Here is a 27,863-nt window from a genome sequence, read left to right as displayed (position 1 = left end):
TTTCTTAAGACAATATTAAGAGTTATAACACCATAAATTGATACAGCCACTATGGAGAACAGTATGGAGGTTCCTTAAAAAACTAAATATAGAATTACCATATGACCCAGCAATCCCACTACTGGGCATATACCCAGAGAAAACCATAATTCAAAATGACACAGGCACCCCAGTGTTCAATGCAGCACTATTTACAATAGCCAGGTCATGGAAGCAACCTAAATGTCCATCAACAGATGAATGGATAAAGATGTGGTACATATATACAATGGAATATTACTCAGCCATAAAAAGGAATGAAATTGGGTCATTTGTAGAGACGTGGATGGACCTACAGACTGTCATACAGAGTGAAGTAAGTCAGAAAGAGAAAAACATATACTGTATATTAACACATATATGTGGAATCTAGAAAAATGGTACAGATGAACTGGTTTGCAAGGCAGAAATAGAGGCACAGATGTAGAGAACAAACGTATGAACACCAAGGGGGGAAAGCGGCAGGGGGGGTGGGGGGGTGGGGTGGTGGGATGAATTGGGAGATTGGGACTGACATATATACACTAATATGTATAAAATAGATAACTAATAAGAACCTGCTGTATTAAAAATAAAATAAAATTAAATTTAAAAAAAAGAGTTATAACATCAGTTAACTTCCAAAAGTTTTATATAGAAAACTATACTTTATGACTTAGATTGATTTCCACTGTGGCTAAAGTAATATAAATAAGTGTAGATAGCTTTGATCATAGTGAAATAGGATACGAAGGGAGTGTGGATGATGGGGCAGAGGTGATCAATGGTGCAGGTTACATGAATTAAAAGAGAGGGAGAGAGAGCTGCCACTCAACAACGTGCAAATTGCAAAATCTGACTCCCAATGATGTGATTAACTATGTGCTCCTGAATGAGAGTCAGTGAGTATTAGAACCTATTCCTTCTATCTCATTAGGAAGCAGGGAAGGATAGAGGGGTTTATAAGTGAGATTACAGTCCTGTTGAAGTGTGGCTACAGGAAATCAAAGAAATTAAAGGAATGGTAGAAAACTAGACATAAGCAAATATCTACATATTTAAAACAAGGAAGAAGACAGATTTTGGAAATGTTAGCTAGAATAATAACTAATGACCTGTGGTGAACACATAGTGCAAGTTATTTTTTTTAATTATATTTGTTTTCTTGAATAAATGTGGAATTGCTAAATACAAGACAAAAATGTGGATAAAAGATTAATAAGATATAGATTCTGTTCACAAGGAACATCTAGACAAATAGAGGATATGTCTGATGGGCATAATTTTACAAAGTAGAACAGTTTCACAAGAAAAGCAAAGATACACGTCATGAGAACTATGAAAAATAAGTATTATTAGTGTCAAACAGCAAGATTCTCAAACTCAAATGCCTTCTAGGGTTAGCAAGTAAAGAATACATTTGAATGTGGCAGTTACCACTAAACTTTAGCTGACTTTTGCCACAGCAATGAAAGGCCTAAATATTTAAAAAAAAAAAAAACTTGTGTTTTATTTTCCTGTTAAATATTCAAACTGTAAAAGTCGTGTACTATTTTTTAAAAATTAAACAACATTGCATGGGTCAAATAAAATATATCAACAAGCCAGAACTGATCTTCATGGTACTAGTTTAGGATAAATTCCTTAGAGGATTAAGAAATGTTCTGTGAAGAATTCAGTAATTTGGACTTCCCATTGTATGATATATAGAATTTAGATGTGTAGTGATTAAAAATAAGAAGATCCCAAGCAAAGACAACACCACGAGTTAAGGCCAGGAAACAGGAATGTGATGGAAGTAAATGAGAAACTATGGAGAACTTATTTTGGAAGAGGTGTAGTCTATGATGATGTGGAACAGGAAATATGATAATATGAGCATTTAGGGGAAAAGGTGAGGATGATCAGTATTCTACAGAGATTCTTAAAAGCAGTCATGCCAAATATACTTTACTGTATTTCATAAGGGTGAGAGCTTGGTAGCATGCCAGAAAAAATACGAACATTGATTTCAGTAGAGTAACCTTGGAGATGAGTTGGTAAAACATCGTCCAGCCTTTTTTGTTCAACATTTTTCAATGATATTGATAATGATCAAGAAGACGTTTACTAGATTTATAGCTGATACAAAGCTGGGAGCGATCACTAATGTGATGACATACTCAAGTCTAAACAATTTTGAGAGACTATATGCAAAATTCCAACAAAACAGTCAAGGTGTTTTTGAGCCAAGAAAGTCAAAGAAATAAGACGCATGAAAATAACCCAGAAAGCCATCTTTATTATTAAGAATGGTAAGACTCAGAAGGTTTAATTAACATCCCTTAAATCACAGAATTTGTGGCAGAAGTGGAATGCACATTCCAGGTCTATCTAGAATCAAAGGCTATGGTCTTTCTTAGTCATCACAGAACCACCAACTATATAAAAGTACTATGTCTATTTCTTAGAACTTTAGATTGTATTTTGTATTGAGTGGAAGATTGAAGTAAATGTTCTTTAAGGTCACAATAAATTAAAAAGTCTATGTTTTATTATTTTCTGATAAAGTATTAATGAAGTTTGGACCTGATATGCTGAGTAGAGTAGGTCAATTTTTATATAAGCTAATGTTTATAACTTATTTTAATTGTTCTTTTCTTCATTTCATAGTAGCAGCAGAAAATACTTGTCTCAACAAAGATATTTCAATCTCAGTCATTTAACAAATATTTTCTGAGTGCCTATTAATTGCTAAGAACATTTAAAAGTCCTGTGGATACCACAAAATTTCTCCCATTAAGGACCCACATTTTACCAAATGGGCATGTCTCTGGTTCCCTTTCTCATTGGCTCTCCTCACTTCTTCTTTTCCCCAAAGATAGCATCTAAACCCAGAAAAAAGCTTCATGACACTTGCAGAACAGTGTCTCATCTGCACTGGCCTCTGGTGAGGTGTTTCTTACCAGTTGGTTCCTGGATATTGACTTCAATCCCCCATGAATTGCTGCAAAATGTCACATGGCTCCCATGGTCCCTGTGCTCCCTGCTTGTTTCTCTACCCCCTCCAACTGTTTTTTTATCTGTCTGATATTAAGGACTCTTGGGGAAAGAAAAAATTATATTAACAAATAAAATGTCAAAAAATACAAACACAGATATGTGTATGTCCCTGGACACAGACCTAAGCGTTTTCAAAACAATGAAGCTGCACCTCAATAGATGAAGTGATATTATAGAATAAGCAGCAGAAGTTATAGAATCAAAATCACCCTTAAAATTCTTTAAATGTGTACAGATGATTTTGTGTATATTACTCTGAATGGTAATACCTGTGGGTAAATGTATCATCTTATATAATAGAAAATGTAATTTTACAGTGTTCTTGCTTTTAATTACATAAAAGAAAATGTGCATAGCTAATTTTTGGAAGTCAACTGAATGTATGTTGGGACTGCATTCTACTACGTCTATATAAAAGCCATGACTTTTACTGCCTTCTCCCATACCTCCTTTTATTTATTTTGTGTGTGTGTACATTATTCAACTCATTGAAACTTACCCTTAAATTATTTCCTATATTCCTTTCAGAGTATTACAGAAAACAAAATTCAGACTTCTCCCATCTATTTACTTGTAGACAAAAGACTAGAAATACAAAGCTTCTTTAGCATTTAGCGTCTTTAGTTTCTCTGTAAACTTCTATTATCTCAGCTTCTTAGTAAAGGAGCTAATTTAGTGATTCCCATAGTATGTTTCTTACCTTTCCCTTTAAGTTGTATGAAAAGAAAATAAATCTTTCACATGGGCTCAAAAACCTAACAAAAATTATTGTTCAAGATACTGGACATATCTTAAAATATTTATATATACCACTGATACAATATTCCCTCCCCAACACCTGCCCAGAGTCAAAATTTAATTTGTGCTTTCATGCTCCCAAGCTTTGTTGTGGTGAACAGGGTAAATGATGAAGAAACAGAACGGAAAACATTCAGAAAAAGAGGGTAGATTCATTCTTCCTAAGGATCATTCTACCAAAGCACCTACTGAAGGAAAGCTCTTGAAGGATGGGGGAGGTAAGGAAGGACAGAGTGGAAGGTGAAGAGACAGTAACATTTAGGTAAACAGAGATTCTGAGAGTTTAGAGCAAGGTACAGAAGCAACTACCATAAATGAAATTTGGGGGAGAGAAGTTTCAGCAGATATCTTAGGAAGGACACAATGGATTTTTATGATGGAATATCACTGACTACCACTGTTTTTCATTCTTTGTTAACTCTTTTGAACTGTTTTCATTTTGAAACACAAGGGTATGCTTAGACTGGCCCTAAATATTCTGATCACAGAGAAGAAGAAAGAAACGGAGAAGGCAAAAGTGCAAGCATTGGGAGTGGAATGGGGAAGAGGAAGGGAGCACCATACCTAAAACCAAGCCTTTGCAATGTTTCAAAGGTTCCAAGCACTGCCTTCAGGGAGGTGGATCTGAGACCTGTTCTCCCATCTTCTTGCTTGGTTGCCTCATGAATAAACCCCTTCTCTGCTGCAAACCTCAGCACCTCAGCATTTGGCTTGCTGTGCATTGGGTGAACCAAACCTGGTTTGGTTAACACTTGCCAGGCACATACTTTCCCTTCCCAATCCTATCTATACTCCTCTCTCCTCTCTCATTTAAGTTCAAGTCTTTAAAAATTGTCAGGGAAGCAATGAAAAGGAAATAATTCTCATTTTTATCACAGTCATGCTTCACTTCTGAATAAATAGTAATATCTTATTTGATTATCAAATTCAGTGAAATATAGTCACCATTTTCAAAGACAGAAAATTCATCCTAAATATTGAGATGAACCAAAGTAAAATTCCTAAAAATATGTAACTTCCAAATGGAAAACAAATATCCTGAAATAAAGGGAATAATAGCCGAACTTTCTATATATTTTCTTAAAGTGACTGTTTTAAAAGGAAACCAATTATTTAGATATATAATTTCTAAGTTAGTTATTTATACATTGCATTAACCACTTCTGTTTAAATTGGGCACATTTTTCATAGTCTTCTCATACTCTAAATTGTTATATTTTTCTTCATGATATTTTTAGTAGCAGTTTATGATTTGAGACAGACTTTCTCATAGTTTATCATTATAACCATTGTGGGGTTTTTTGTTGTTGTTCCCTTAAAGAAAGGTTTGGCATCCCACTCTTTGACCTGGCTAGCAATTAAATTGGCCATAACAGTAGGATTCATCTAACTTTGTATGAAAAGTATATTTTCAAGGAGTCAAAACGTAAAGAGCTTTATTATGACTACTTTTTTTTTACTTTTCAGAAAAAGGGGAAATATTAAATATTCCGCATTTCAAATATTCCTCAGTTCAGTAACTGTTAAAAATATTTTTTACAAATTAAAAAAAGATACATTGACTCCCTTGTTCATTTTGACTCAAAATTGAAAATCACCGGCATTTGACAACAATATTTTAAAAAATAACAATCAGATTTCTGCCCAGAAAATGATTTTGCTGATACAGTTCTGGTGACAGTGTAGACTACCTACCTCTTTCAGGTACACCTTGCATGACGTAGACTCTGAAAATCCAAGTTACACCCAAGATTCCATGCCCCTGTGGTTACTCATCGGGATCACAGACATGTAGGACCTGTATGAAAGAGACATAGCACCAAATGAGTCAGTCATCCCTTTCATGCAGCAAAACCTTAGAGGGAAGAGCAAGGAGGCTGTATTGGCTATTAGGAAAGTGCAGACTACTGGTAGAAAATGACATCCTCTAATAATAAGATCTAAGGTACGACTCATATAATTGTCCTAATTTTTAAAATTGATGGGAAGCATAAAGCTTTTCTTTAAGTTGGTGACAGGTTCCAATAAATGCCTATATAGTACTGCATATGGTTTTAGAATGTGAGTTTATAAAGAAGGTGGAGATCCCAGCTCCCTCCATCATGTCTATATATATGTCTGAGTGTGTGTTTTAGAGCTCTGGGGAGTGTCTTGACAGAGAACCTGAGCTGGACAAAGCAGCCTTAATCCGAGTGAGCTAACTGGCACCATGAAAATATCAGGTGTCCTTCTGCTCCTCTCTCTGGCTCTTTTCTGCTTTTATTCAGGTGAGTTGTGTTTTTTTTTTCCTTAAAATTAAAATCCAATACTTATACTAAACTGGAAATGACAAATGAATTTGTCCACATTGCAAAATCCTAACAATTTTTATATAAAAGACCAGTTCTGAGAGATCATCATAATGACTGTGATGATGAAAATGGTGATGGTAATAATTACAGAAATAACTTTCATTTGTTGAGCATATACTATATTCTAGGCATGTACTCAGGGCTTTTATGCATTATCTCCAATACACATAGCAAGGTATTCACATCCAAATTCCATATATAAGAAAATTGTGGCACAAACAGTTAAGAAAATTGCAAGGACTTGTAACTAGTAAGCAGAATTCGGAATTTGAATCCGGGTCTTTAGACATCACAGATGATGTCTGTTCCACAGAATTAGTATGGAGAATGGATACTTATTTTAAATATTAGCTTGGCTTTCCAAGACAAGGGAAAGCTTTCCAGTCCTCATTATTCTTCTAATTAGGACTCAACTGAAATTGAAACAAGCAGAAAACAGGAAACTCAATTGGAGAATCCTTCAGAAAAAAGTTACTGAACCTTAGAATTCAGAAACATATATGCTATTGGTGAACTAAACAATTCTTCAAGTAGGGGAGTATCTTTGGCCACCTAAATGAGCAATAGTCATATATTCTATGAATTCAGATTGTTCAAAGGACAATTGTACTTCAGTTTGATGTTTTTCATCACATTATCATCTGTGTGAATGAACAGGGCCATTGCATCTATTTCTTTCCTTCTTTATTATTCTACTCTATGCTATTGTAGTGGGCAAAATACACACTAGAGTCTCTGGACCCAAAACCTAGGCCCATCTCATCTACCAATGTCCTGTGTCAACTAGAGAAATAGCTCAACTCTCTGAGAGATTCTCTCATTTTTAGAATCCTAGACATGACACTGAGCCCTGGGACCTTCCAGGTCTGGTGTATCATTTTCTGTGACAAAGGTAGTTGAATTTTGCTGCTATCAGAAATTTAAATGCCCAAACATGTAAAAACAACAATTTTTCAATGAGATTGAGCAGATGAAGAAGTCGTTGTTCACGGGAAACTGGTCATATTTTCATAAACAAATCCATTCAGAAATATGAAAAAAATGGATAAACGATTTCTGTGATATTATGTAGTAAGTTTGACTACTAAAGCCAAGTAACTCGAGTTACTGGCTCAGTCAACTGCTGAGATGACATAAAAATAGATTTGACTATATTAAAATCTACTTTCAAAGACTGACTCAGAAATCAACTGAGAATCCTCTTATTGCTTCTCTTTAGAAAGGCTAATTGATCTATTTAATTGGGCCTGGTTGACTAATACAAACAAATACTATCAATAATACCAAAACAGGGTCCTTGATAGACATGTTGGCATTTGGGAATGCATAGTGCCCAAGAGCCTTAATGTTGAGACCAAAAGCAATGAATTTCAGTCCTGGCATTTCCATTTTATAGCTGTGTGACCTTTCTGAGTCTCATTTTCCTCATATGTAAAATGGGAATATAAAAGGACTAGCCCTAAATAGGGAAGTAAATGAGAAAATGCATGTAAAGTGCTTAACATAGTGGATGGAACATATTAAGTGTTCAAAAAATGTCTATTAATATTACTATTACTAAGTTTTAATAACAAGAGTACTAGTTGGACTCAGGCATTGTTATTGAAGCTTGCTTCCACTTTGACATTTCATACACAAAAGACGTTGGGCAAAATCTCTCCTCTTCTGATCAAAGATCTGTACAGCTGAGAAATGACTGAATATTGTAACAATAAGTCTTCCCTGGTTATAAAAATCACTTGGAGTCGTTACAGAACTATAGACTTCCAGACCGTATTTGGTCTTATATAATGGAATTTTTCAAGTGGTTGTCCTGGGAATCTGTATTTTTAATAATCAGTCACACCATTGCAATAAGGTTGGTAATCACTACAGTAGATGATCATTAACTTTTTTTCAAATTTAAAAGCTTTGTTCTCTCCTTATCCTTATCAAAATTCAGCAGCTCGTACCAGGATTGAAGCTAAGACTTTTATTATTTCAGGATTTTAAACTACCGTGCTAATTAGCCACAACCTAAAATCACACATACAATTTTAAAGATGCAAGACTGTATTTATGGACTTTCTTTCGGGAACTTAGAGAGATGTAGCAGGAAAAATGAGTCACAGCAAAGAAAATGAGTTTGTCCTTGCCAGTCTAAATTTGGGCCAAGTCTTTAAAGCTGAGTATAGAAAGCAGAAGAACAATTTAGGGCTCAAAGAACAAACAACAAACCCAATCCCTTCCCTCAATTGCCTGTGACAAAGTCTTTGGGGAGGGACCAAAAGCACTGAAATTTGGAATGGCAGAGTAAGAGGAAACTTTCCAACCCAACTTCTCCAAAGTGATGCCAGAAGTGATAAAATCATTCCCACAGTAAATTAGTGACTGGGCCAAGACGGTAACATGGATCTCCAGATCCTTAGACTATTTCTCTCACCCCACCCCAACCTCCAAGAAATACTACCTCATCTCAGTCCATATCCACATATCACTTTCCAAGTTTCTACTGTTCCCTAAGAGGAGAGCACGTATAAAAGAAAATAACCAAGCCATGACTTGTTGAGATGGCCAAGAACCAAGAACAAGTATCATCCTAAGCTTGGGGATTTCCTAATTTTGCAAATCCCACTTTTTGCGTATTCAGAAATTACAGTGTTTGGATTTTATGCTTTTTTTTCAGGTGTCTTCAGTCAAGGAGTTCAGGTCAGTACATAATTTTATTTATCCTTCAGACCTGAGTGGTTCTTGGCTGGTACTCCCTGACCAAAGAGGTTGTCTATGGGTAAAAGAGCAAAGAAATGGACAAGCAGGCCAGATGAAGAAAAGAGCAGAAGTACTTAGTTTTCTAACTACAATATCTTTATGAGAATACTGTTTTCAGTTTAAAAGAACCTAAACACCCACTCCCAGATTTTGTTAAAGTAAAATGAATATAAATAAAAATAGAATGAACTTGTGGTAACATTCATGCTCTTTCACTGATTTCACTGTGTGATCTTAGGCAAGTTACTCAGCTTTTCTGAGCTACAATTTCCACAGCTATAGAAAAGGGATATTATTATTTACCTCATAGAATTGGACTTAGATTACATAAACTATGTGGGAGCATTTGGTAAAATATGCATAGTTACAAAAACTATGAAAGGATTAGTTATTGATCAATAATTAACAGCTTCTGAAAGAGTTAGGACAGAGGTTATTATAGTCTTTTTAGAAGTAAGGCAACCAAGAGTTGACAGAAAACTTCTTTAGGGCTTTGTACTGAATATACACAAACTGGTCAATCAAACTTAAATACAACTTGGGTTAAAAATTGGAATGGGCACAAATTATCTTTATTGTTTGGCAGATTTTTTCCAAATTAATCCACCAACATTTTTCCAGTTTTCTTGTTCTAACTATCAAAAAGGCAATGGAAACGAGGTACTTGTTCTGCCAATCACATCCTGTGTCCACACTGAACATGAATACTTGACTTGGCACTGGTTGTTGTTTGCCTTGCTGTGCCCAAGAAACCTTGGCATCAAAAGTTTCCAGACACTACTGCCAACTAATTGGAGATGGCAAAGAAGTTGAAAAATATTTTCCAACCCCAATATACCTACTACATTGCATAAGACTTTTTTTTTCTTCATATTTTAGCATCTCAGAAATTGGAATGTATCTTACAATGAAAGACACCTTACAATTAATTGCCTCTGTGAGTGTGTGTGTGCATGCACCTGTGTGTGTCTAATGCATGCACACGTGTGTTTGTACTGGTATACATAATTGTACATTTTAAAATTGATTTCTTATGTTTAAATACATATGGTAGCACAGCCTATGCTAAATAGCCAAACAAAGAAACATGAAAAGGACATGAGATCCAGCCAATACATTTTATATCCCATTAGGTAGTAAGATATGATTAAGACCATTACACATAGGTTTTTAAAATATGGAACTTAATCCTGATTTTCTCATTAACACAAAAGTCACTTCCCTTCTTTGGGCTCTCATTTCCCAGATTGTTAATGTTTCCCAGATTTTTAGTGGTTCCTAAAGTTCATTTAAAATAATCTATCTGCTTGCTTTAGGATCTCTGGGGATGCTTACTAAATATTAATATGTAGATCCTCAGGGACCATGCCAGGCTTACTGAATAATAATACCAGGTGGGAGGTTTTGAATCTGCATTCTAAGAATCTAGTGCTGGGATGCACTGACTTTGGAGTGCTCAAGTATGTTAGAGACTATACAGATGAGCTCCAATTTGAAAACTTCCTGCCTGTGTAATTTGAAGGATGTCTCTTTCCCTTCTCATTGCCTTTGTTTCCACATCTCTAAAATGAAAAGTTGGATTTAATTACCCTTAAAGCCCCTTCTGGCTTAGGTATCTGAATCAGTCTGAACCAAGCGTGCCTTGCGAAGACTGCTGTCTCTTTTCCATTCCAATATAAAGTGCAGGGGCTTCCCTGGTGGCGCAGTGGTTAAGAATCCACTTGCCAATGCAGGGGACATGGGTTCGAGCCCTGGTCCGGGAAGATCCCACATGCCGCGGAGCAACTAAGCCCGTGAGCCACAACTACTGAGCCTGCGCTCTATAGCCCACGAGCCACAACTACTGAAGCCCACATGCCTAGAGCCCGTGCTCTGCAACAAGAGAAGCCACCACAATAATAAGCCCACGTGGGCTTCCCTGGTGGCGCTGTGGATGAGAGTCCGCCTGCCGGTGCAGGGGACACGGGTTCGAGCCCTGGTCTGGGAAGATCCCACATGCCGTGGAGCGACTGGGCCCGTGAGCCATAATTACTGAGCCTGTGCGTCTGGAGCCTGTGCTCCGCAGCAGGAGAGGCCGCGATGGTGAGAGGCCCGCGCACTGCGATGAAGAGTGGCCCCCGCTTGCCACAGCTGGAGAGAGCCCTCGCACAGAAACGAAGACCCAACACAGCCAAACATAAATAAATTAATTAATAATAATAAGCCCGCGTACCGCAACAAAGAGTAGCCCCGCTCGCCGCAACTAGAGAAAGCCCGCACGCAGCAATGAAGACCCAACGCAGCCAAAAATAAATAAATAAATAAATACACAAATATAAAGGGCAAAGAGGGTACCACCTTTAGGATGACATCAAGGCTACCCCTTCTCTTCTGCATGCCTGGGACGAGGGTAACAGTCCCAAAGCCAGGCAGAAAAAGTTGAAACTAACTTTAGAAGCATGCCTGCCCAAGTTTGATCCAGCCAAGACAAACGGAAGAATGATTTTTTCCAACACTCAAGTCAATCATTTCATGCCAATAAGTCTCTTCATTACGAAGCATCTGATGGGAGATCACAGCTAGCACTCTAAATAAGAGATTTGTAAAAGTTTCTCATTCTTTCAAAAATATTATTTGAGCTAAACAAAAAGCATGTTCTGAGACTTTTGGAATTCATGGTCCTACAAATTCATGGTCATTTCCCTGTAAATGTAAATGACTAATATGCTACCAACTCCAAGTAGGAACATTAAATAACATAAAATAATAATAAAATAAAAATAACTTAAAAACTACAATTTACCATCACCACCCTTAATTATAGAAATTGTCGTATAATAACAAATGCTTGAAAGTCATAATCTCAGAAAAAGGATAGTCCTTTAACCTGGATAAATTTTGCTTTTAGAATCACTTACTACACTATGTTTCTTTTTCTTATTTCCCCTATCAGGCTGTGTATTTGGGAACCATATACTTAAAGAGATGTTTAAATGAATATTTCTGATTGGAATTAACAAACCTCTCAAAAACAATAATTGACAACCATTTTCTTTTATAATAATTTTGGGGATATCTAAGTTCAGTTTTATTTGTATTTTAAGATAAATATATGGTAAATTTTAATAGTAAAACAATGCTCCATGACTAGAATATGTTTGGGGCTGTTCATTTTTCCTAATTAGCTTGAATTCACTTATAATTAATATACTGACAGAATACCTAAATACAATTTGGAGATGTGAACCAGCCTCTACAACTTAACTACAGAGGAAAACAAGGTCCTCCAGAAAGAGGACCTTGCTGAGTCAAGTTTACCAACAGCGGTAAAGCTATGCAGTCAACAACTCAGGACCCCTGACTCCATACTGAGTGAGCTTCCACAGCTCCATGCTACCTATAACCAGCAACAGAAAGCCATTGTGCAGTTCATGGGAAAGTGCTTTGAGCAGTATAATTGTCTAACAAATACACAACAGTGTTCACTAGCCTCATGTCTTAAACAAAGAAGTAATTAAAACAATAGTTTCAAGTAAGATAACCTGTCTCCACATGTTGAAGGAATTCTGAAACTTGAAGGAAATGGAGGAAAAGAGAGCAGAATTGAATGCATTGGCTCAGGTCAGAAATGTTGAGGGTGGGTATAGGTAGTAAATTTGGAATTAGTGAAGATGCTTAAGATAAAGAAATACATGAAACACTTGCAAGGGGATAGAAATGGTGATGTTTTAATCTGAGGGTAGGCTGAGGAATCTGAAGAATGGTGCTGTTATGAAAAATGGAAAAATTAGAATGTAAAACTAGTTTGGAGGGAAAAATAAAGAGTTATGTTTTGGTCATAAATGAATATTAAGTATGAATCAGATTGTTGACTAAAGGTGTCTTGTACATTTCTGACAAACAGAAACTGGAGTTTGAAATTTTGATTAAGACTCAAGAAAAAAAGTCTAGGATTCATTAGCATCATCTGGGAAAACATATGTTCTCAGAGAAAATCAAGTGTATAAAATTTTCTTGAAAATGAACATGAATACTCAGGAGGAAACTAGAAAAGACAATAAAAAGGATAGAGAAGAAATAGCTGGAGAACTGGAGTACTGACATATACAGAAATCAGAAAGAGTTTTGAAAAGATGGGAGTGGTCAAGAGTAGCACATATAAAGAAATCATGAACATTTTATAAATAGCCAATGGATGTACCCTGAGAGATGTCATTTTTTTAGACCAGTTTTGGTAGTGTGGAAGGAGCGTGAAAACCGGGAAAGTAGAAGCCAAGTCAGGGAGGGGTTAGGAAAACTGGTACAATAAAGGAAGGGGCTGATTTAACCACATAGGTAGTAAAGGGAAGAAGAAATGAAGTCCTACATCCTTCACTGTTAGCAAAGATGACTAATTTGGGTAACAAAAATGTCACTGCATTCCAAAATATTTTAGAAGGCACAGTTCTTTGAAGAACCATAAGAGGTCAGGCTGATACTAAAAACTCTGGCACCCAATGCCTGGAAGTAGTCTCTGAAAACTGGACTATCTAAGGAAATAAATGGAGGCACTTGTTAAATTCAACACCAATCTAAAATTTTTTAAAAACTGTTTTAAGCTAAGTAAAGTAGGGTAAGAAATAATGGGCTCAAAAATTCTAGAACGTGATACAATTTACATTATTAGTGCTTATAATAGTAATCTTACACATGACACTTGACACTTTACAAAGTGTTTTCATAGGATTTATCATTACAACAACCCTAGAAAACAGGCATTACCGGCCCCTTGTTAAAGATGAAGAAATTTAAACTCAGAACACTGAGTGAACAAAATAATGCAGCTAATAAGTGGGAGAAACAGAATTCAGACTTAGGTTAGTCTAATCCCATCTTCAGGATAATCCCCTAGAATTACAGAGTATTAGGGCATTTTAAGTAGGGCGGGTAGGGGTTGTCTTTCAGCTCTCCTAGGTCTCCCAAATGCCTCATGGAGGACACTTTAAAGGAGAAAAGCTAACCCTATTGTCACCCTTTGTCTAGACCTGCTTCAACTTGGACTGAGAAGCCAATTGCTTGGATTCCATTTAAAGGAGTCTAAAATAAAAATACAAAAGAGGAGAGAAAATTTAAGCAGAGGAATGACACGACACTCCAAAATCAGCCTACTTCTTTCTGGTTCTGAGAGATGCGGGCTTTTTCTAGTCTCAACTCTGATATTCCTCTGCCTCACTCTTTGCCTCACAAAAGGGATTTCTGGCTGGCTCTACAAAGGCATTCTTAACCTCCCCCAACCTCTGGGGCTCTCAGAGAGCGGTCCTTTTCTGCCCTCGGTCACCAAGCTAAAAATTTTCACACAGTGAGTGAAGTGGATCCTTTAGACACAAAGGAGGAAGCATTTGGGCAATAGTTCTTGTTCTCCCACCCAACTGCAGAACTAAGGACCTAGCTTTATTTAAGCTACTCCACCGGAAGAAGTCACAGCTAAATCTTGGGTTATCGAAGCTGGAGCATCATTAGAGTTTATCTAGTCTGATGGTACTTAGCATGTGCTACGAGTTACAGAGCCTTTCAGAATGTGATGAGAGATACAGTCAGGGCAGGCCTACAATGAGCAGCTTATCTTCTACACTCCTCCTCCAGGACTATTTCAAATATTCCACACTGACTTTCTACAACTCTCAGGTGACCCCATTTGATCCTTATAAAAACCCTGGGAATGAGACATGGCAGCTGCGTTTTCTGGTTCTGGGGTTTTAATTTTTTGGTTAAGAAAATTGAGGAGCAGATATTGAGGACTTTGTCCAAGATAACACAACTGGCCAATGGCAAATGGCAGAACAAGTTCTATAATATGATTCCTGAGCTTACTTCAGGGACCACGAAAGGCCACTGCAATTTACAGGTATGTAGGTTTGTATCTATGTTAAGGAGGTTTGTTCATATACCGTTTGGTTGATTAGGTTTTATTCGCCGAAATCCTTTGCTTTTCCTAGTCTCATTCCCACGGGGCAGTGGAAGGGGCAAGTGGGTTTGGGGAGGCGGCTGGGTTCTAGAAATTCTCAAAGAGAAGACCCTCCCCAAGTGCCACTTCCATATCTGCTTTCTAAAGGACAAAAGGCGCTGCATCATAAGATGAGAGGGCCGGCTGCCAGGGAAAGGTGACTTAAGGAGGCGTCTCTTTCATGTAAGAGACTTTCTTTTTTTCTTTTCCTTACCTGCCCTGAGAGGCCACCTCCGGTATCTTCCCCATAAGCGTCTTTACCGTAAACATCTTTGCCCCGGGTGTTTTAGCGATGGGTAACTAATTAGCCGTAAGGCAACTTTGCCGTAAAAGATAAACAGGTTGATCGTTCGGGTTGATGATTCGGTTTCCACTGGTAGACAGTTTGGTTTCATTTATCCATTGATTCAGTACTCCAATTTTTATATTACATAAATCTTAGCCCTCATGATAGTCTAGACAGTGAGGAGCACACTGGCAGTCTTAAAATAGTGGATGATAAAAACTACATATATGGGCTTGATAGAAAACATGGTGATGATACTTACTTGACAATATACCAGGAACAAACAACAGTGTAGAACCTTTTACAAGGCAATTCAAAGCTTAGTTGCAAATGTGCATCCTAGTATTTGGAAAACAATACCTCTGTTAATGAAGGCAGAAATTTTAGCAAACAAGAAACTGCGATGCCAAACGAGGAGACGAATCAAGCAAAAAAAGATATAATACTATGAAAAAAAAAAGATATAATACTATGAACTAAAGACGTTGATGGCAAATGCTTAGGTACAACCCACAAAATTAAATTAGGTATTTGTGCAATATGGCCCTGAATTTGCACAAATTTTAAATGAATTCAAATATGCTGTATTTTGCAATAAAGTCTTTTTAATTTTGCTATGAAAAATAAATTCCATTATATCCTCATTAATGTCCCTCTTTTATTTTTAGTAATTTTATCTTTTACAGCAAAATTGCCTTACGGTCAACTAGCTATCAGTGAAAGTGTTTGTGGCAAGAATGCTTGTGGCAAAGATGCTTACAGAAAAGAAGTTTATCGTGAAAATATTTACCTAGAACCTGTAGAGACACACATATCTCTGACTGAGATGCCCTTTTCTCAGCTTCCACATTGCCTGTATTTGTCCCACTACGGCATTTACGACACGTTGTGCTGAAATTATCTGTCCCTCTGTTTCCCTAATGCAGATAAGCTGGTGAGCTTATTCAGATATTTATAACCACTTCCTCTTTGTATCACTAGCACCCAGAACTGTGTTTTCAAAATACTATCAATAATTACCCATTAGCTCTTTGTGAATTAAAGGAAAATATCTATGATGGTTCTGTGGTTTAAAGAATTTTCTTGACTCAAGCACACAATTGCAAATGTGTATATTAATGACATAAATACAAAATGCATTAGCTTTTGAAAAAAATACATTCTATGGTTTATAATATCCTAAAGATTTTCCAGCTTTTATTTTCTATTTGGAGACCTAAAGAAAAGATTACTCTCCTGGAAGTGGTATGAGAGGATGGAGTTATCTGCAAGAGCAGAGGAGAAAGTGGGCCTGTAGGTAGGACTGTAAGAAGCCTAGGTATCTCCTATCTGACCGCGTGCTCAGAAAATCTCTGGTTAGCACCATACTACCCAATCTTAATAGTACAAGATGCCAAATTTCAACAAAAAGTGTATATTTAAGAGTCTCAGGTACCTTAAATCTGATATATGTGATAACATTTTTAAACTCAGTTGTATAGCTCTTTTGCTGGGCATTTTCTCATGCAAACCTTCAGAGGGCTTTATCAGTATATAATGGTTTGCTAATACTTTAAACAAATGGTTCCTCTTACCTATGCCCATACAGTCCCCTAGTAAGGTATTTTAATAACGCCTACGTGGCCTGACTATAAGCATGGTCAAGGGTATACCATGACAGTTGGTCTTTATTTCTCTCTATGAGGATGTGTTGGAAATCAACCATAGTATATACTGCTGGAAATTCTGGGTCAGCTATGAGGAGTATGTGCAAGCACTGGTCTCAATGCTTCTGGTTGTGTGGCCCTAGTAAGCCACTTAATTTCCTGAGGATCAATTATACATATTGGCTAGGGCTTCCCTGGTGGCACAGTGGTTAGGAATCCGCCTGCCAATGCAGGGGACATGGGTTCGAGCCCTGGTCCGGGAAGATCCCACATTGCCGTGGAGCAACTGGGCCTGTGCGTCACAACTACTGAGCCTGTGCTCTAGAGCCCACAAGCCACAACTGCTGAGTCCACGTGCCACAACTACTGAGGCCCACGTGCCACAACTACTGAAGCCCGCGCACCTAGAGCCCTTGCTCCGCAACAAGAGAAGCCACCGCAGTGAGAAGCCCATGCACCGCAACGAAGGGTAGCCCCCACTCGCTGCAACTAGAGAAAGGCCGTGTGCAGCAACGAAGACCCAATGCAGCCAAAAATAAATAATAAATAAATAACTTCTTTAAAAAATTATACATATTAGCTAGTATGTATAATATCGTTCAGTGTGCCTCTCAGGGTTATTGTGAGACCACTGAGTTGATCCATATGAGAATAGTGTGGAGATTATGAAGCAATTAATAAACATAAGACAGTATTATTTTAATGAAACTGTGATGGGGTAAAGTATGGTCCCTCTATTCATGTTTAAATGTCACTTCATTCAACATAGCTGCCATCTGAAGGAGTTCAGTTCTACCTACTGCATATTGCCTGTACCCTGGAATAAAATGGCTCAAATATTATTTGCACGCCAGATATTGACTCAATTGACACTGAATTGAAAAGGATCTTAAAACTTCAGACTACTTCTGAGAGACCACTAGAACCGAGGGGATATATTAGTAGCATAAGCTCTCTCATTCCTTCTATAGAGCCCTTGATGATATTAATCAGTCATAGCGTGTGTTCTCACCAAGGCTTGATGCAACCTCAGAATCCTTCAAAACAGAGCAGTTTAGGGCAGCCATTACTCAGTTATTGTAGTAGGCACAAAAGTTCAAATTCTACAAACAGACTCTGGGACAGAGTAAATTAACATAATGACATTGGAATTTTGTTTTCAAGAGTTAATAAATGGGTGTAGCAGCCACAGGGAAAACTAACAAGCTAACAGATAACATCTGGGAGCTCCTAGCAGTGATCTTTAAAGCAATGCAGAAGGAGTGCTACTGGAGTTACATTAATACAGTTTTTAAAAAAATCATGCCATTTAAAGACCAAAATCTACTCTCAGTTGGAACAATTTAGTGTTGGAGCAAAAAGTCATACCTATAGCATTTGCCTTACTTCTTCTGTAAAAAGTAAACATCTGCCTTACATCATTATCTTATTCCTGAATACAATAATTATAGCCATGTATTTCCTATTTCTTAAAAAGTCTTAATTATGTTTAATATACTCTAGTTAGAAAAGGAAAGTGATTTTCTATTTCAGGAAACTTTACATCACAACTACATACAATACTATAGATAATTCTAAGTTTGCTGTCCAAAGCTTCTGTTCTGAGGGACAGTCCCTTAGATAGAATGCACTAATATCAATGTCAGTGTGTTTACTTTGCTAGATTGACTGTGGTGAGTTCCAGAACTCCAAGGTCCACTGCACTCGAGAATCTAATCCCCACTGTGGTTCTGATGGCCGGACATATGGCAATAAATGTACCTTCTGTAAGGCAGTGGTGTAAGTATCATACTCACCAAAACTTCCTTGCAAACACAAACTTCCAGAATAAGACTATGACACTTTCCTTGAGATATTCTAGAAAGTTCTACTCATACCCACCCATAGAAACTGAAGAAATAAGCTTCAGGCAAATGGGTTGAAAACATATGGGTCTGTGACACAAATGAACCTATCTATGAAACAGAAATAGAATCACAGACATAGAGAATAGACTGGTGGTTGCCAAGGGGGAGGGGGTGGGAGAGGTTTGGATTGGGAGTTTGGGATTAGCACATGCAAACTAGTATATACAGAATGGATAAACAACAAGGTCCTACTGTATAGCACAGGGAACTCTAGTCAATATCCTGTGATAAACTATAATGAGAAAGAATATGAAAAAGAATGTATGTATATGTATAACTGAGTCGCTTTGCTGTACAGCAGTAATTAACACAACACTGTAAATCAACTACACTTCAATGTAAAAATTTAAAAAAAAAGAAAACATATGGGTCAAAAACAAACCAAAAAAAATTATCTAAATTATTTGAAAACATAAATAGTTAGTTTACTTTGTTATTATTAAATTTGACTCAGGAAAATTATTTTAAAAATTTATACATCTTTAAGAATTTTGACACAGTTTCTTATTTTTTCCTTTATTTCTAATTAAAATTTCAATAATTTTCATTCAGTTATGTTTGTTGTTATTATTAATAATTTTGGAAAAGATGAAAGAAATTTTTTAAAGTGCAGTCAAGCTTGAAAATTCATCAAAATCAAAAACATGAAAAACTTGTGAGAAAATTTATCAAAAAAAATATTACTTTATCCAAATTACTTTCAGACATTTTATCTTATCACAAATTATATGTTGCTAAGGCACCAAGTCCCATTCATTCTTCTCTTTTAGTCTGATGAAAAGAGCCTTTTAATAAAGAATAGAGGAGACGATTATCCCTTATTATCCAGACATTCAAACTTTACAGATAGTATACTAGAAAGATCCTATCAAGGGCCAATATTTACTGAATTTACATGTTTATAAGAAAGAACAGGTGCTGTAGATTTTAGCCAATTGACTGTGAGATTCCTGATTAAATATAATTTATAATTAATAAAAATTTATTCAATCAGTCAATCAATCTTTTGGTCTGATTGCTCTAAAAGCAAGGGGGTTTAACCCAGATAAAAGTTACCTCACTTCCTCTATCACTGTCATCATTTTCTCGTATTAGAGTTTCTTCTATGAATGCCTTAATTTCCCTTAATTTAGCCATAAAATTCCTAGACACAGGGATTATATAAATCCCTATCAATAATAACAGGGCTAAGCACATAGAATGATATAAATAAATATTGAATCAATGCATAGTACATTTGTGCCTATGTTTCTATATAACATATCTGAAAAATCAATACCAAAATCTTCCCAGGAAAAGTGCAGTAGGGTAAGGTGAGATTTGATTTAATGGTCCCATATTGCTGAGAAGGCCTGAATATATGTCTGCTATAAAATGCCAAATGTCTGAATATTTAGTTCAACTTCTTACATCTTCTATCAGGTTAGAACTATGACAGTATAGTCTCCTTGCCATTATATCTCCTGTCACTTTTACCTTTTCTAGTTGTATACATATTTATTCTCAGATAATGAACAGTTAAAACCAAAAAGTCTAAACCCTAGTAAAACGCTGAAGTTTGTTAAGATTCAGGCTTTCTGCAATTAGGCAGATGTTACCTCTGAGTGCATTTAAATAACCCCTGCCTAATCATAGACATGGATACCTGTAAAACAAATGATTACATGGACTATGGCAGAGTTAAACCTTTTTCCAACCTCTGTGAGGGATACTAATGATATTGCACTGAGCATACATTTGTCTTTCTTTTTTTTTTTTTTTGTAGGAAAAGTGGTGGGAAGCTCTACCTAAAGCACCATGGAAAATGCTGAATCAGAACCAGCGTTTTCTGCTGACTTGCCAGCTCCCTCATCCTTCTTTTCTTGCCTCTGCTCTTACTTTTCTCTAGTGAATCCCTTCAATTTATAAAGACACACTTTCTACTCTACCTTGAGCTTGGGGAGTTCAATATATATTTCCCTTGATTTGCTTGTCAATAAAGTAAATTCTGTAGAAGTACTGTTTGTGTTTTGACTTTGTGATCAAGAAAACATACAGATACAATATGGAATATTGACCTGGCGTAAACCTGGATAAAAAGACCTGTTTTTCTGATCAAAATCAACCCTGCAGTCACTGTGGGATCTTAGGAAAATCCCTTCTCCCTCTCTTATTCTTGGAATTTCAATGTGAATAATGAAAGATTTTTAACAAAATGACCATATGTTTATAATTATTTTACAATATCTACCATTTAAGTCTTAGATCATGAATTATAGTTTCTTCCCAATTTCAGGAAGAGTATTTTATATAAAAATAAAACATTTGTCCTCTCTGGACCATAGTTTTCTTATCTCTATGGAATGATGGATTACATTACTATGTAACAGACATTACATAAAGACACGCTTTATTTGGTTTCCCAGCAACATCGAAGGGTCTAACAGTTACAAAGAAGGGAATATATATTCTATGAATAATGAATAGATACAAAGTTTCTAAAAGTGTGCACATTAAAGAATGTAGTTAATTGATCTTAATCATGGAATGAGAGAACTGGATGAAATGTGAGAAATCTTAAGGCCCAGAGAAAGCTTACTTATACTGCCAAAGAAGAAAGCTCCAGTTAGTAGAAAAGTCAAGGTTAAAACACAGCTCTTTTGAAAATTAGCTCAGTCTCCACGTAGCTGGCTCAATCCTAGGTAAACAAGTTGAATATACAAATATCTCATTCTTAGCCATCCAGTTGGAAGTATTGAAAAATCTCCCTTTGAGGACTCTAATTCAGTAAAGCATGTATTTACAAATAACATCTTCCTGGGTGAACTCACACAGAAGACCTCTCTAGATGCATTTTCTAGGTGAGCATCCTTCTTCCAGCAAACATTTGCTGGGTGCCTACTCTGAAGCAGGCTCTGTTCTCCGTGCTTAGAATACAGTGATGGACAGGGGTGAGAAAGGAAAAACAAATCCCTATCTTAATGAAGTTTACATTCCAGGAAGGGGAAATAGACCAAAAAAACCCCATAATAATAACATAGTAATACTTAAGGCCAATTGCAATTCTAAGTCAGATGGTTAGAAGAGTCCTAACTAGGAAGACATGGAGATGAGGGAGTTAGCCAAAAAACTCCTTGTAGAACAGCAAATGAAGAAGCTAGAACACAGTCCTTAAGGCTGAAGCACACCTGATTTGTTCAAGGTTCAGCAAGGAAGCCATGGTGATTGAAGAGGAGTGAGTGTGTGGGCAAATTACAGGTGATAAGGTCAGAGAGGCATGAGCCCAAATCATGAAAGATTTTGTAGTCATTGTTAAGATTTTTTCTTTTATTCTTATGTATAAAAGTGTGTTAACTACAGATATTAACATCATGTTTCTGTTTGTAAAATCTCAATTATATTTTATGCACATAGATGTTACCCTTTATGTATATAATTGAAGAGGGCCTAACCAAACTGGGGGATGCATTTGATATTTAGGTAAAGAGCCTGGGAGTGGATTAGGTTGTGCTAGGGAAAATAAATATCTTCTCCTCTGTCAACTGTGGCATTTGTACTCTTCCATGCTTAAAGGTTATTCCCCTTGCTGAAGAAAAATAACCACATAATACATAATTAGGATAAGGTGATTCTAAGAGGGTGGATCTTTGAATTGTACTGACCAGAATGTGAGTCATGACTCTGACATAAGGTATGTGTTTTTGAACACGTCGTCTGACTTCTTTGTATTGTGATTTACTCATCTGTAAAATGGGGATACTAGTCTTTACCTCCAAAATGTACTGTGAAAATTAAGAAAATGATGCATGTAAGCACTTAGTCTCTGATATGTAATAAGAGCTCAAACATCAGTAACTTTTATTATTATATTCTGTCCTCAATTTCAGCATTATATTGTCTTTATAAAGCACTGGTCAGGACATCTATGCTCTTTTTCTCAGTATTTTCATAGTTTTTAAAATGTCTATCTTCTGTTCATTTAACATTTTTGAAAATTCACATGAGGTGTTTTTTTTCTGTCAATTTTATCTGTGTACTAAATTCCCTGCTCATTAGAGAAATTAAGCCCTTTTCTCCTCTTTAGTTTCTACTCCCTGAAGTTATTTAGCTACTCGGACATCAACACGTAGAGTGCTGTGTGTATTTTGATAACTGACTCACTTCACATTTTTGGAAGTACTACCTCTCTACGTGGCTCACTCCCCCTTTCTCGTATTGGAACTTTCACCTCCAGCTAGGCCAGATTCCTGTCAGCTGTCCACACAAAAATTACATTTCTACCACTTCGCCTTCTCCTGCCTGAAATGCCTCTTGTGCCACCTTCTGTCACTCTGCCTGCCTTTCTCCCTCATACAAATCTCGTATCTACATCTTAAGACTACTATTTATTTGCAGGCTTATTTCCAGTGCCATAATTGAGTAAGTGAGCAAAATACTATCTCTTGTCTAGTTCTGAGCTAGTCTTTGGGTATGAAAGGGAAACATATAAAAAGCAAACCACAGAAGACCAGCAATCATATGCTTCTTAGAAAGAAGAAGCAAGTCATATATAAAAATCAACACTCAAAATATAGGAGTTTGGGTTCAAGGATGTATACATTTGTCAAACCTCAGTGAATGTACACTAAAGATTTATGCATATCATAGTTTGTGAATTTTACATCAAAAGAAAAGGGTGTAAACATGTAGTGTAGTCTTAGCTATAACATGCATAGTGAATTTCTCAGAGGGAAGGGTACTGATATCTGCAATTTACTTTGAATTGCATCAAAGATGGATTAATGAATAGATAAATGGATCAATATGGGATGAAACAAGTATAGTAAAATACTAATGGTTCAATCTAGAAGGTGTGTTTATAGGGGTTCACTGTAAAATTATTTTAACATGGTTGTATGTTTAAAACTTTTCCTTAAAAGTTTTTAATGATTTTTTAAAACACACAAACTCTGCCAACAGGAGCAGATACTGATAATTCTGTTTATGTTCCTCATTGTTGTGATATCCAGGAAGGAACACAATGTTTCAAGTATAGTTTGTACTCTTCAAAGCATTAAAAAAAACAATTTATTTGATCTGAACACCCATATCTATCATTATACCTTCAGATGACAATGGGAACATTGTCAAAACTGGGTCATAATAAACTTATAACCACTAACTATCCTCAGGCATGTTTTTTTTTTTTTTCCACACCAACTGTTGCCAAGTCACGTCCTTCTCAGCTCTTCTCCATTTACTGGTTTTTTGGAGTGAAATTCCTTGCAAATATGACATGGTGTGTCAGTGATTAGGCTTAAGTGAAGGGGGCTTGTCTGGGGGTTTTTCTGTGCCAATGTAAAGTTTCTAGAAGTGGACACAAACAAACTCACACACACACACACTCTAAAATGAAAAGGGGAACAAGAGGGGAAAAAAAGGCTAGAGAAAATAGTAACTAAGATAAAGTCTGAAATAATTCACCACTAATAAGTTTAACCAACTATATACTATTTCCCATGGTCACTGTGATAAGCCCACAAACATTATCACATTAAAATTTAGCAATAGTTGTGAAGTTATAGTCCCATTTTATAAAAGAGAAGCCTGAGGTAGAGAGATATAAATGATTTGGCCATGATCCTATAGTCAGTGTGTTTCAGAATCTGGATTTACTCAACATGGTTACACCAACCCCATGTTCCTAAACTACCTTTCACATAATCATAGTAATTTGAGTGACTTGGATATAAGTGTTAAATTAGAGGGATTGTATCGTATATATTTGGAGACATCAGAAATGGAAGTAGTCGTAATTCAACAAAGGCTTAAGCAAATATGTAAAGAGTGTGGCATACATCTTCCAGAATTCCTAATATGTGAACAATTATGTTAATTTTGTGATGGGCCTACAGCTCTAGCCTGAGAAGGCCTGGTTCAAAAGGGCTACTAACCCTAAAATAGGCATTTAGTGAAATGCTCCCTGTCTCTCTCAAACTTTCCTTTCTTCTTTCCCAGTGCTGGTATTTGTGACTTTACAGAATTTTGGCTCATTACAGTTCTGCAGTTTGACTTAAGGGAAAATAAGCTGAACAGATTTTTCCTTCTTTAGTTTGAAAAGATTTAGACCTAAACTAACAAAAAAATGTGTCCTTGTAGGCCAAGTTTACCTCACTACAGCTACCCTTTAGATTTGATAAGATGTGTATACTAAAGGAATGAACATAAGAAAGCACAATTCCATAAGTTTTGGTATATTGTGTTCCCAATTTCATTTGTCTCAAGTTTTCCCCCCTTTTGATTTCTCCTTTGACCCATTGGTTTTTGGGGAATGTGTTGTTTAATTTCCACATATTTGTGAGGTTTCCAGTTTTCCTCCTATTGATTTCCACTTCAGTACTATTGTGATTGGAAAAGATATTTGATATGATTTCAATTTTTGTAAGTTTGTTAAGACTTTTTGTGTGGCCTAACATATGATCTATGCTGGAGAATGTTCTTGGTGCACTTGAGAAGAATGCGTATTCTGCTGTTGTTGGATGGAATGTTCTGTTTCATCTGGTCCATCTCATAGGTCCATCTGGTGTACACTGTAGTTCAAATCAAATGTTTCTTATTGATTTTCTGCCTGGATGATATTTTTTTGAAAGTAGGATACTGAAGTCCTCTACTATTATTATACTGCTCTCTATTTCTCCTTACAGTTCTGCTAAAATTTACTTTATATATTTAGATGCTCCAATGTTGGGTGCATATATATTTACAATTGTTATAGCCTCTTGATGAATTGACCCCTTTATCATTAAATAATGACCTTCTTTATCTCTTGTTAAAACCTTAATGAAAGATATTGAAGAAGACACAAATAAGTGGAAAGATATCCTGTGTTCATGGACTGGAAGAATTAATATTGTTAAAATGTCCATACTATGCAAACTATTCTACAGATTCAATGCACTCTCTATAAAAATTCCAATGGCATTTTTTACAGAAATAGAAGAATTAACCCTAAAATTCATATGGAACCACAAAAGACCCTGAAGGGCTAGAGCAATCTTGAGAAAGAACAAAGCTATAGACACCACACTACCAGATTTCAAATTTTATTATAAAGCTATAGTAATCAAAGCGGTATGGTACTGGCATAAAAATGGACACATATAGACCAATGAAACAGAATAGAGAACCCAGAAATAAACTCACATGTATATGATCAACTAATCTTCAACAAAGGCACCAAGAATACACAATGGTAAAGGATAGTCTCTTCAATAAATGGTATTGGGAAAACTGGATATCCACATGCAAAAGAATGAAATTGGACACTCATCTAATACCATATACAAAAATCAAGTTGACATGGATTAAAGACTTAAAAACAGTACCCAAAGTTTTAAAACTCCTAAAACAAAAATAGGGAAAAATCTCCTTGACGTTGGCCTTGACAATGATATTTTGGATATGACACCAAAAGCACAGGCAACAAAAGCAAAACTAAACAAGTAGGACTACATCACAGTAAAAAAAAAAAAAAAGTTAACAAAAGTGAAAAGGTAATCCATAGAATGGTAGAAAATATTTGTAAATCATATATCTGATAAGAGGTTAATATCTAAAATATATAAGGAGGGCTTCCATGGTAGCACAATGGTTAAGAATCCACCTGCCAATGCAGAGGACACAGATTCGAGCCCTGGTCCAGGAAGATCCCACATGCCGCGGAGCAACTAAGCCCATGAGCCACAGCTACTGAGCCTGTGCTCTAGAGCCCACGAGCCACAACTAATGAAGCCCGCATGCCACAACTACTGAGGCCTGCACGCCTAGAGCCCTTGCTCCACAACAAGAGAAGCCACCGCAATGAGAAGCCTGTGCACCGCAACGAAGAGTAGCCCCTGCTCGCCACAACTAGAGAAAGCCCATGCACGGCAATGAAGACCCAATGCAGCCAAAAATAAATAAATACATTTATTTTTAAAAATTAAAAAAATAATAAAATAAAATATATAAGGAACTCATATAACTAAAAAAAAAATCTGATTAAATAATGGGTAGGAGAACTGAACAGACATTTCTCCAAAGAAGACATACAAATGGCCAGCAGGTACATGAAAAGTGCTCAACATCACTAACCATCTTAAAAAATACAAATCAAAACCACAGTGAGCTATCACCTCACACGGTTAGGATGGCCGTCATGAAAAATTCAAAAGGGAACAACACTCTGACATAAATCACAGCAATATCTTTTCTGATCCATCTCCTACAGTAATGGAAATAAAAAAAATAAACAAAGGGGACCTAACTAAGCTCAAAATCTTTTGCACAGCAAAGGAAACCATAAACAAAACAAAAAGACAACCCACAGAATGGGAGAAAATATTTGCAAATGATGCGACCAACAAGGATTAATCTCCAAAATTTAGAAACAGCTCATGTAGCTCAATATAAAAAAAAAAAAAAAAAAACAAACCAATCAAAAAATGGGCAGAAGACCTAAACAGACATTTCTTCAAAGAAGACATACAGATAGCCAAGAGGCACAAGAAAACATGCTCAATATTGCTAATTATTAGAGAAATGCAAATTGCAATAACCAAAACATGGAAACAACCTAAATGTTCATTGACAGATGAATGGATAAAGATGTGGTACATAAATACAATAGAGTACTACCCAGCCATTTAAAAGAATGAAACAATGCCATTTGCAGCAACGTGGATGGACCTGGAGATTATCATACTAAGTGAAGTAAATCAGACAGAGAAAGACAAATATCATATGATATCACTTATATGCAGTAGCTGAAAACAAAAATGATACAGATGAACTTATTTACAAAATGGAAAGAGACTCACAGCCTTAAAAAACAAACTTAAGGTTACCAAAGGGGAAAGGTGAGGGGGAGGGATAAATTGAGAGTTTGGGATTGACATATGCATACTACTATATTTAAAATAGATAACCAACAAGGACCTACTGTACAGCACAGGGAACTCTGCTCAATATTCTGTAATAACCTAAATGGGAAAAGAATTTGAAAAAGAATAGATACATGTATATGTATAACTGAATCACTTTGCTGTTCATCTGAAACTAGCACAACGTTGTAAATCAACTATAGTCCAATATAAAACAAAAAGTTTT

General features: G+C 36.3%; 2 protein-coding genes and 1 long non-coding RNA gene across 5 annotated transcripts in view; 2 read left to right on the top strand and 1 right to left on the bottom strand.

Annotated features, from left to right (window-relative positions):
• LOC309657191 (uncharacterized protein) overlaps window positions 1–5,667 on the bottom strand; it is a 165,467-nt gene extending 159,800 nt beyond the window's left edge. For 2 of the 3 annotated variants that reach the window (XM_082454339.1, XM_082454340.1), the window contains exon 1: window positions 5,554–5,620. In XM_082454339.1, the coding sequence (XP_082310465.1) occupies window positions 5,554–5,575 (22 nt within the window). In that variant the 5' untranslated portion in view covers window positions 5,576–5,620. Of the gene's footprint in view, window positions 1–5,553 lie in introns of all 3 variants that reach the window. The other variant, XR_014261690.1, reaches the window with a different exon arrangement.
• LOC309657228 overlaps window positions 1–27,863 on the top strand; it is a 44,551-nt gene extending 16,688 nt beyond the window's left edge. Inside the window, exon 2 of the long non-coding RNA XR_014261725.1 lies at window positions 27,768–27,863. This is a non-coding gene — a long non-coding RNA (uncharacterized lncRNA). The remainder of the gene's footprint in view (window positions 1–27,767) is intronic.
• On the top strand, window positions 534–27,863 carry LOC309657196 (serine protease inhibitor Kazal-type 6-like). Its single transcript, XM_082454348.1, has 4 exons — window positions 534–6,125; window positions 8,875–8,897; window positions 18,515–18,630; window positions 20,524–27,863. Exons 1-4 carry the CDS (start codon window positions 6,068–6,070, stop codon window positions 20,567–20,569), a joined length of 243 nt encoding a protein of 80 aa, XP_082310474.1. The 5' UTR covers window positions 534–6,067; the 3' UTR covers window positions 20,570–27,863.

This window comes from Balaenoptera physalus, assembly GCF_965194825.1.
Source record: "Balaenoptera physalus genome assembly, chromosome: 3".
Classification (NCBI taxonomy): domain Eukaryota; kingdom Metazoa; phylum Chordata; class Mammalia; order Artiodactyla; family Balaenopteridae; genus Balaenoptera; species Balaenoptera physalus.
This window is presented reverse-complemented; position numbering and strand designations above follow the sequence as displayed.

Bases quoted from the DNA above. Each gene is read 5' to 3' on its own strand.
- LOC309657196 (XM_082454348.1), top strand. From the start codon at position 6,068: ATGAAAATATCAGGTGTCCTTCTGCTCCTCTCTCTGGCTCTTTTCTGC. The intron at 6,126-8,874 runs GTGAGTTGTGTT...CTTTTTTTTCAG, and splicing joins TCTTTTCTGCTTTTATTCAG to GTGTCTTCAGTCAAGGAGTT. The intron at 8,898-18,514 runs GTCAGTACATAA...TTACTTTGCTAG, and splicing joins TCTTCAGTCAAGGAGTTCAG to ATTGACTGTGGTGAGTTCCA.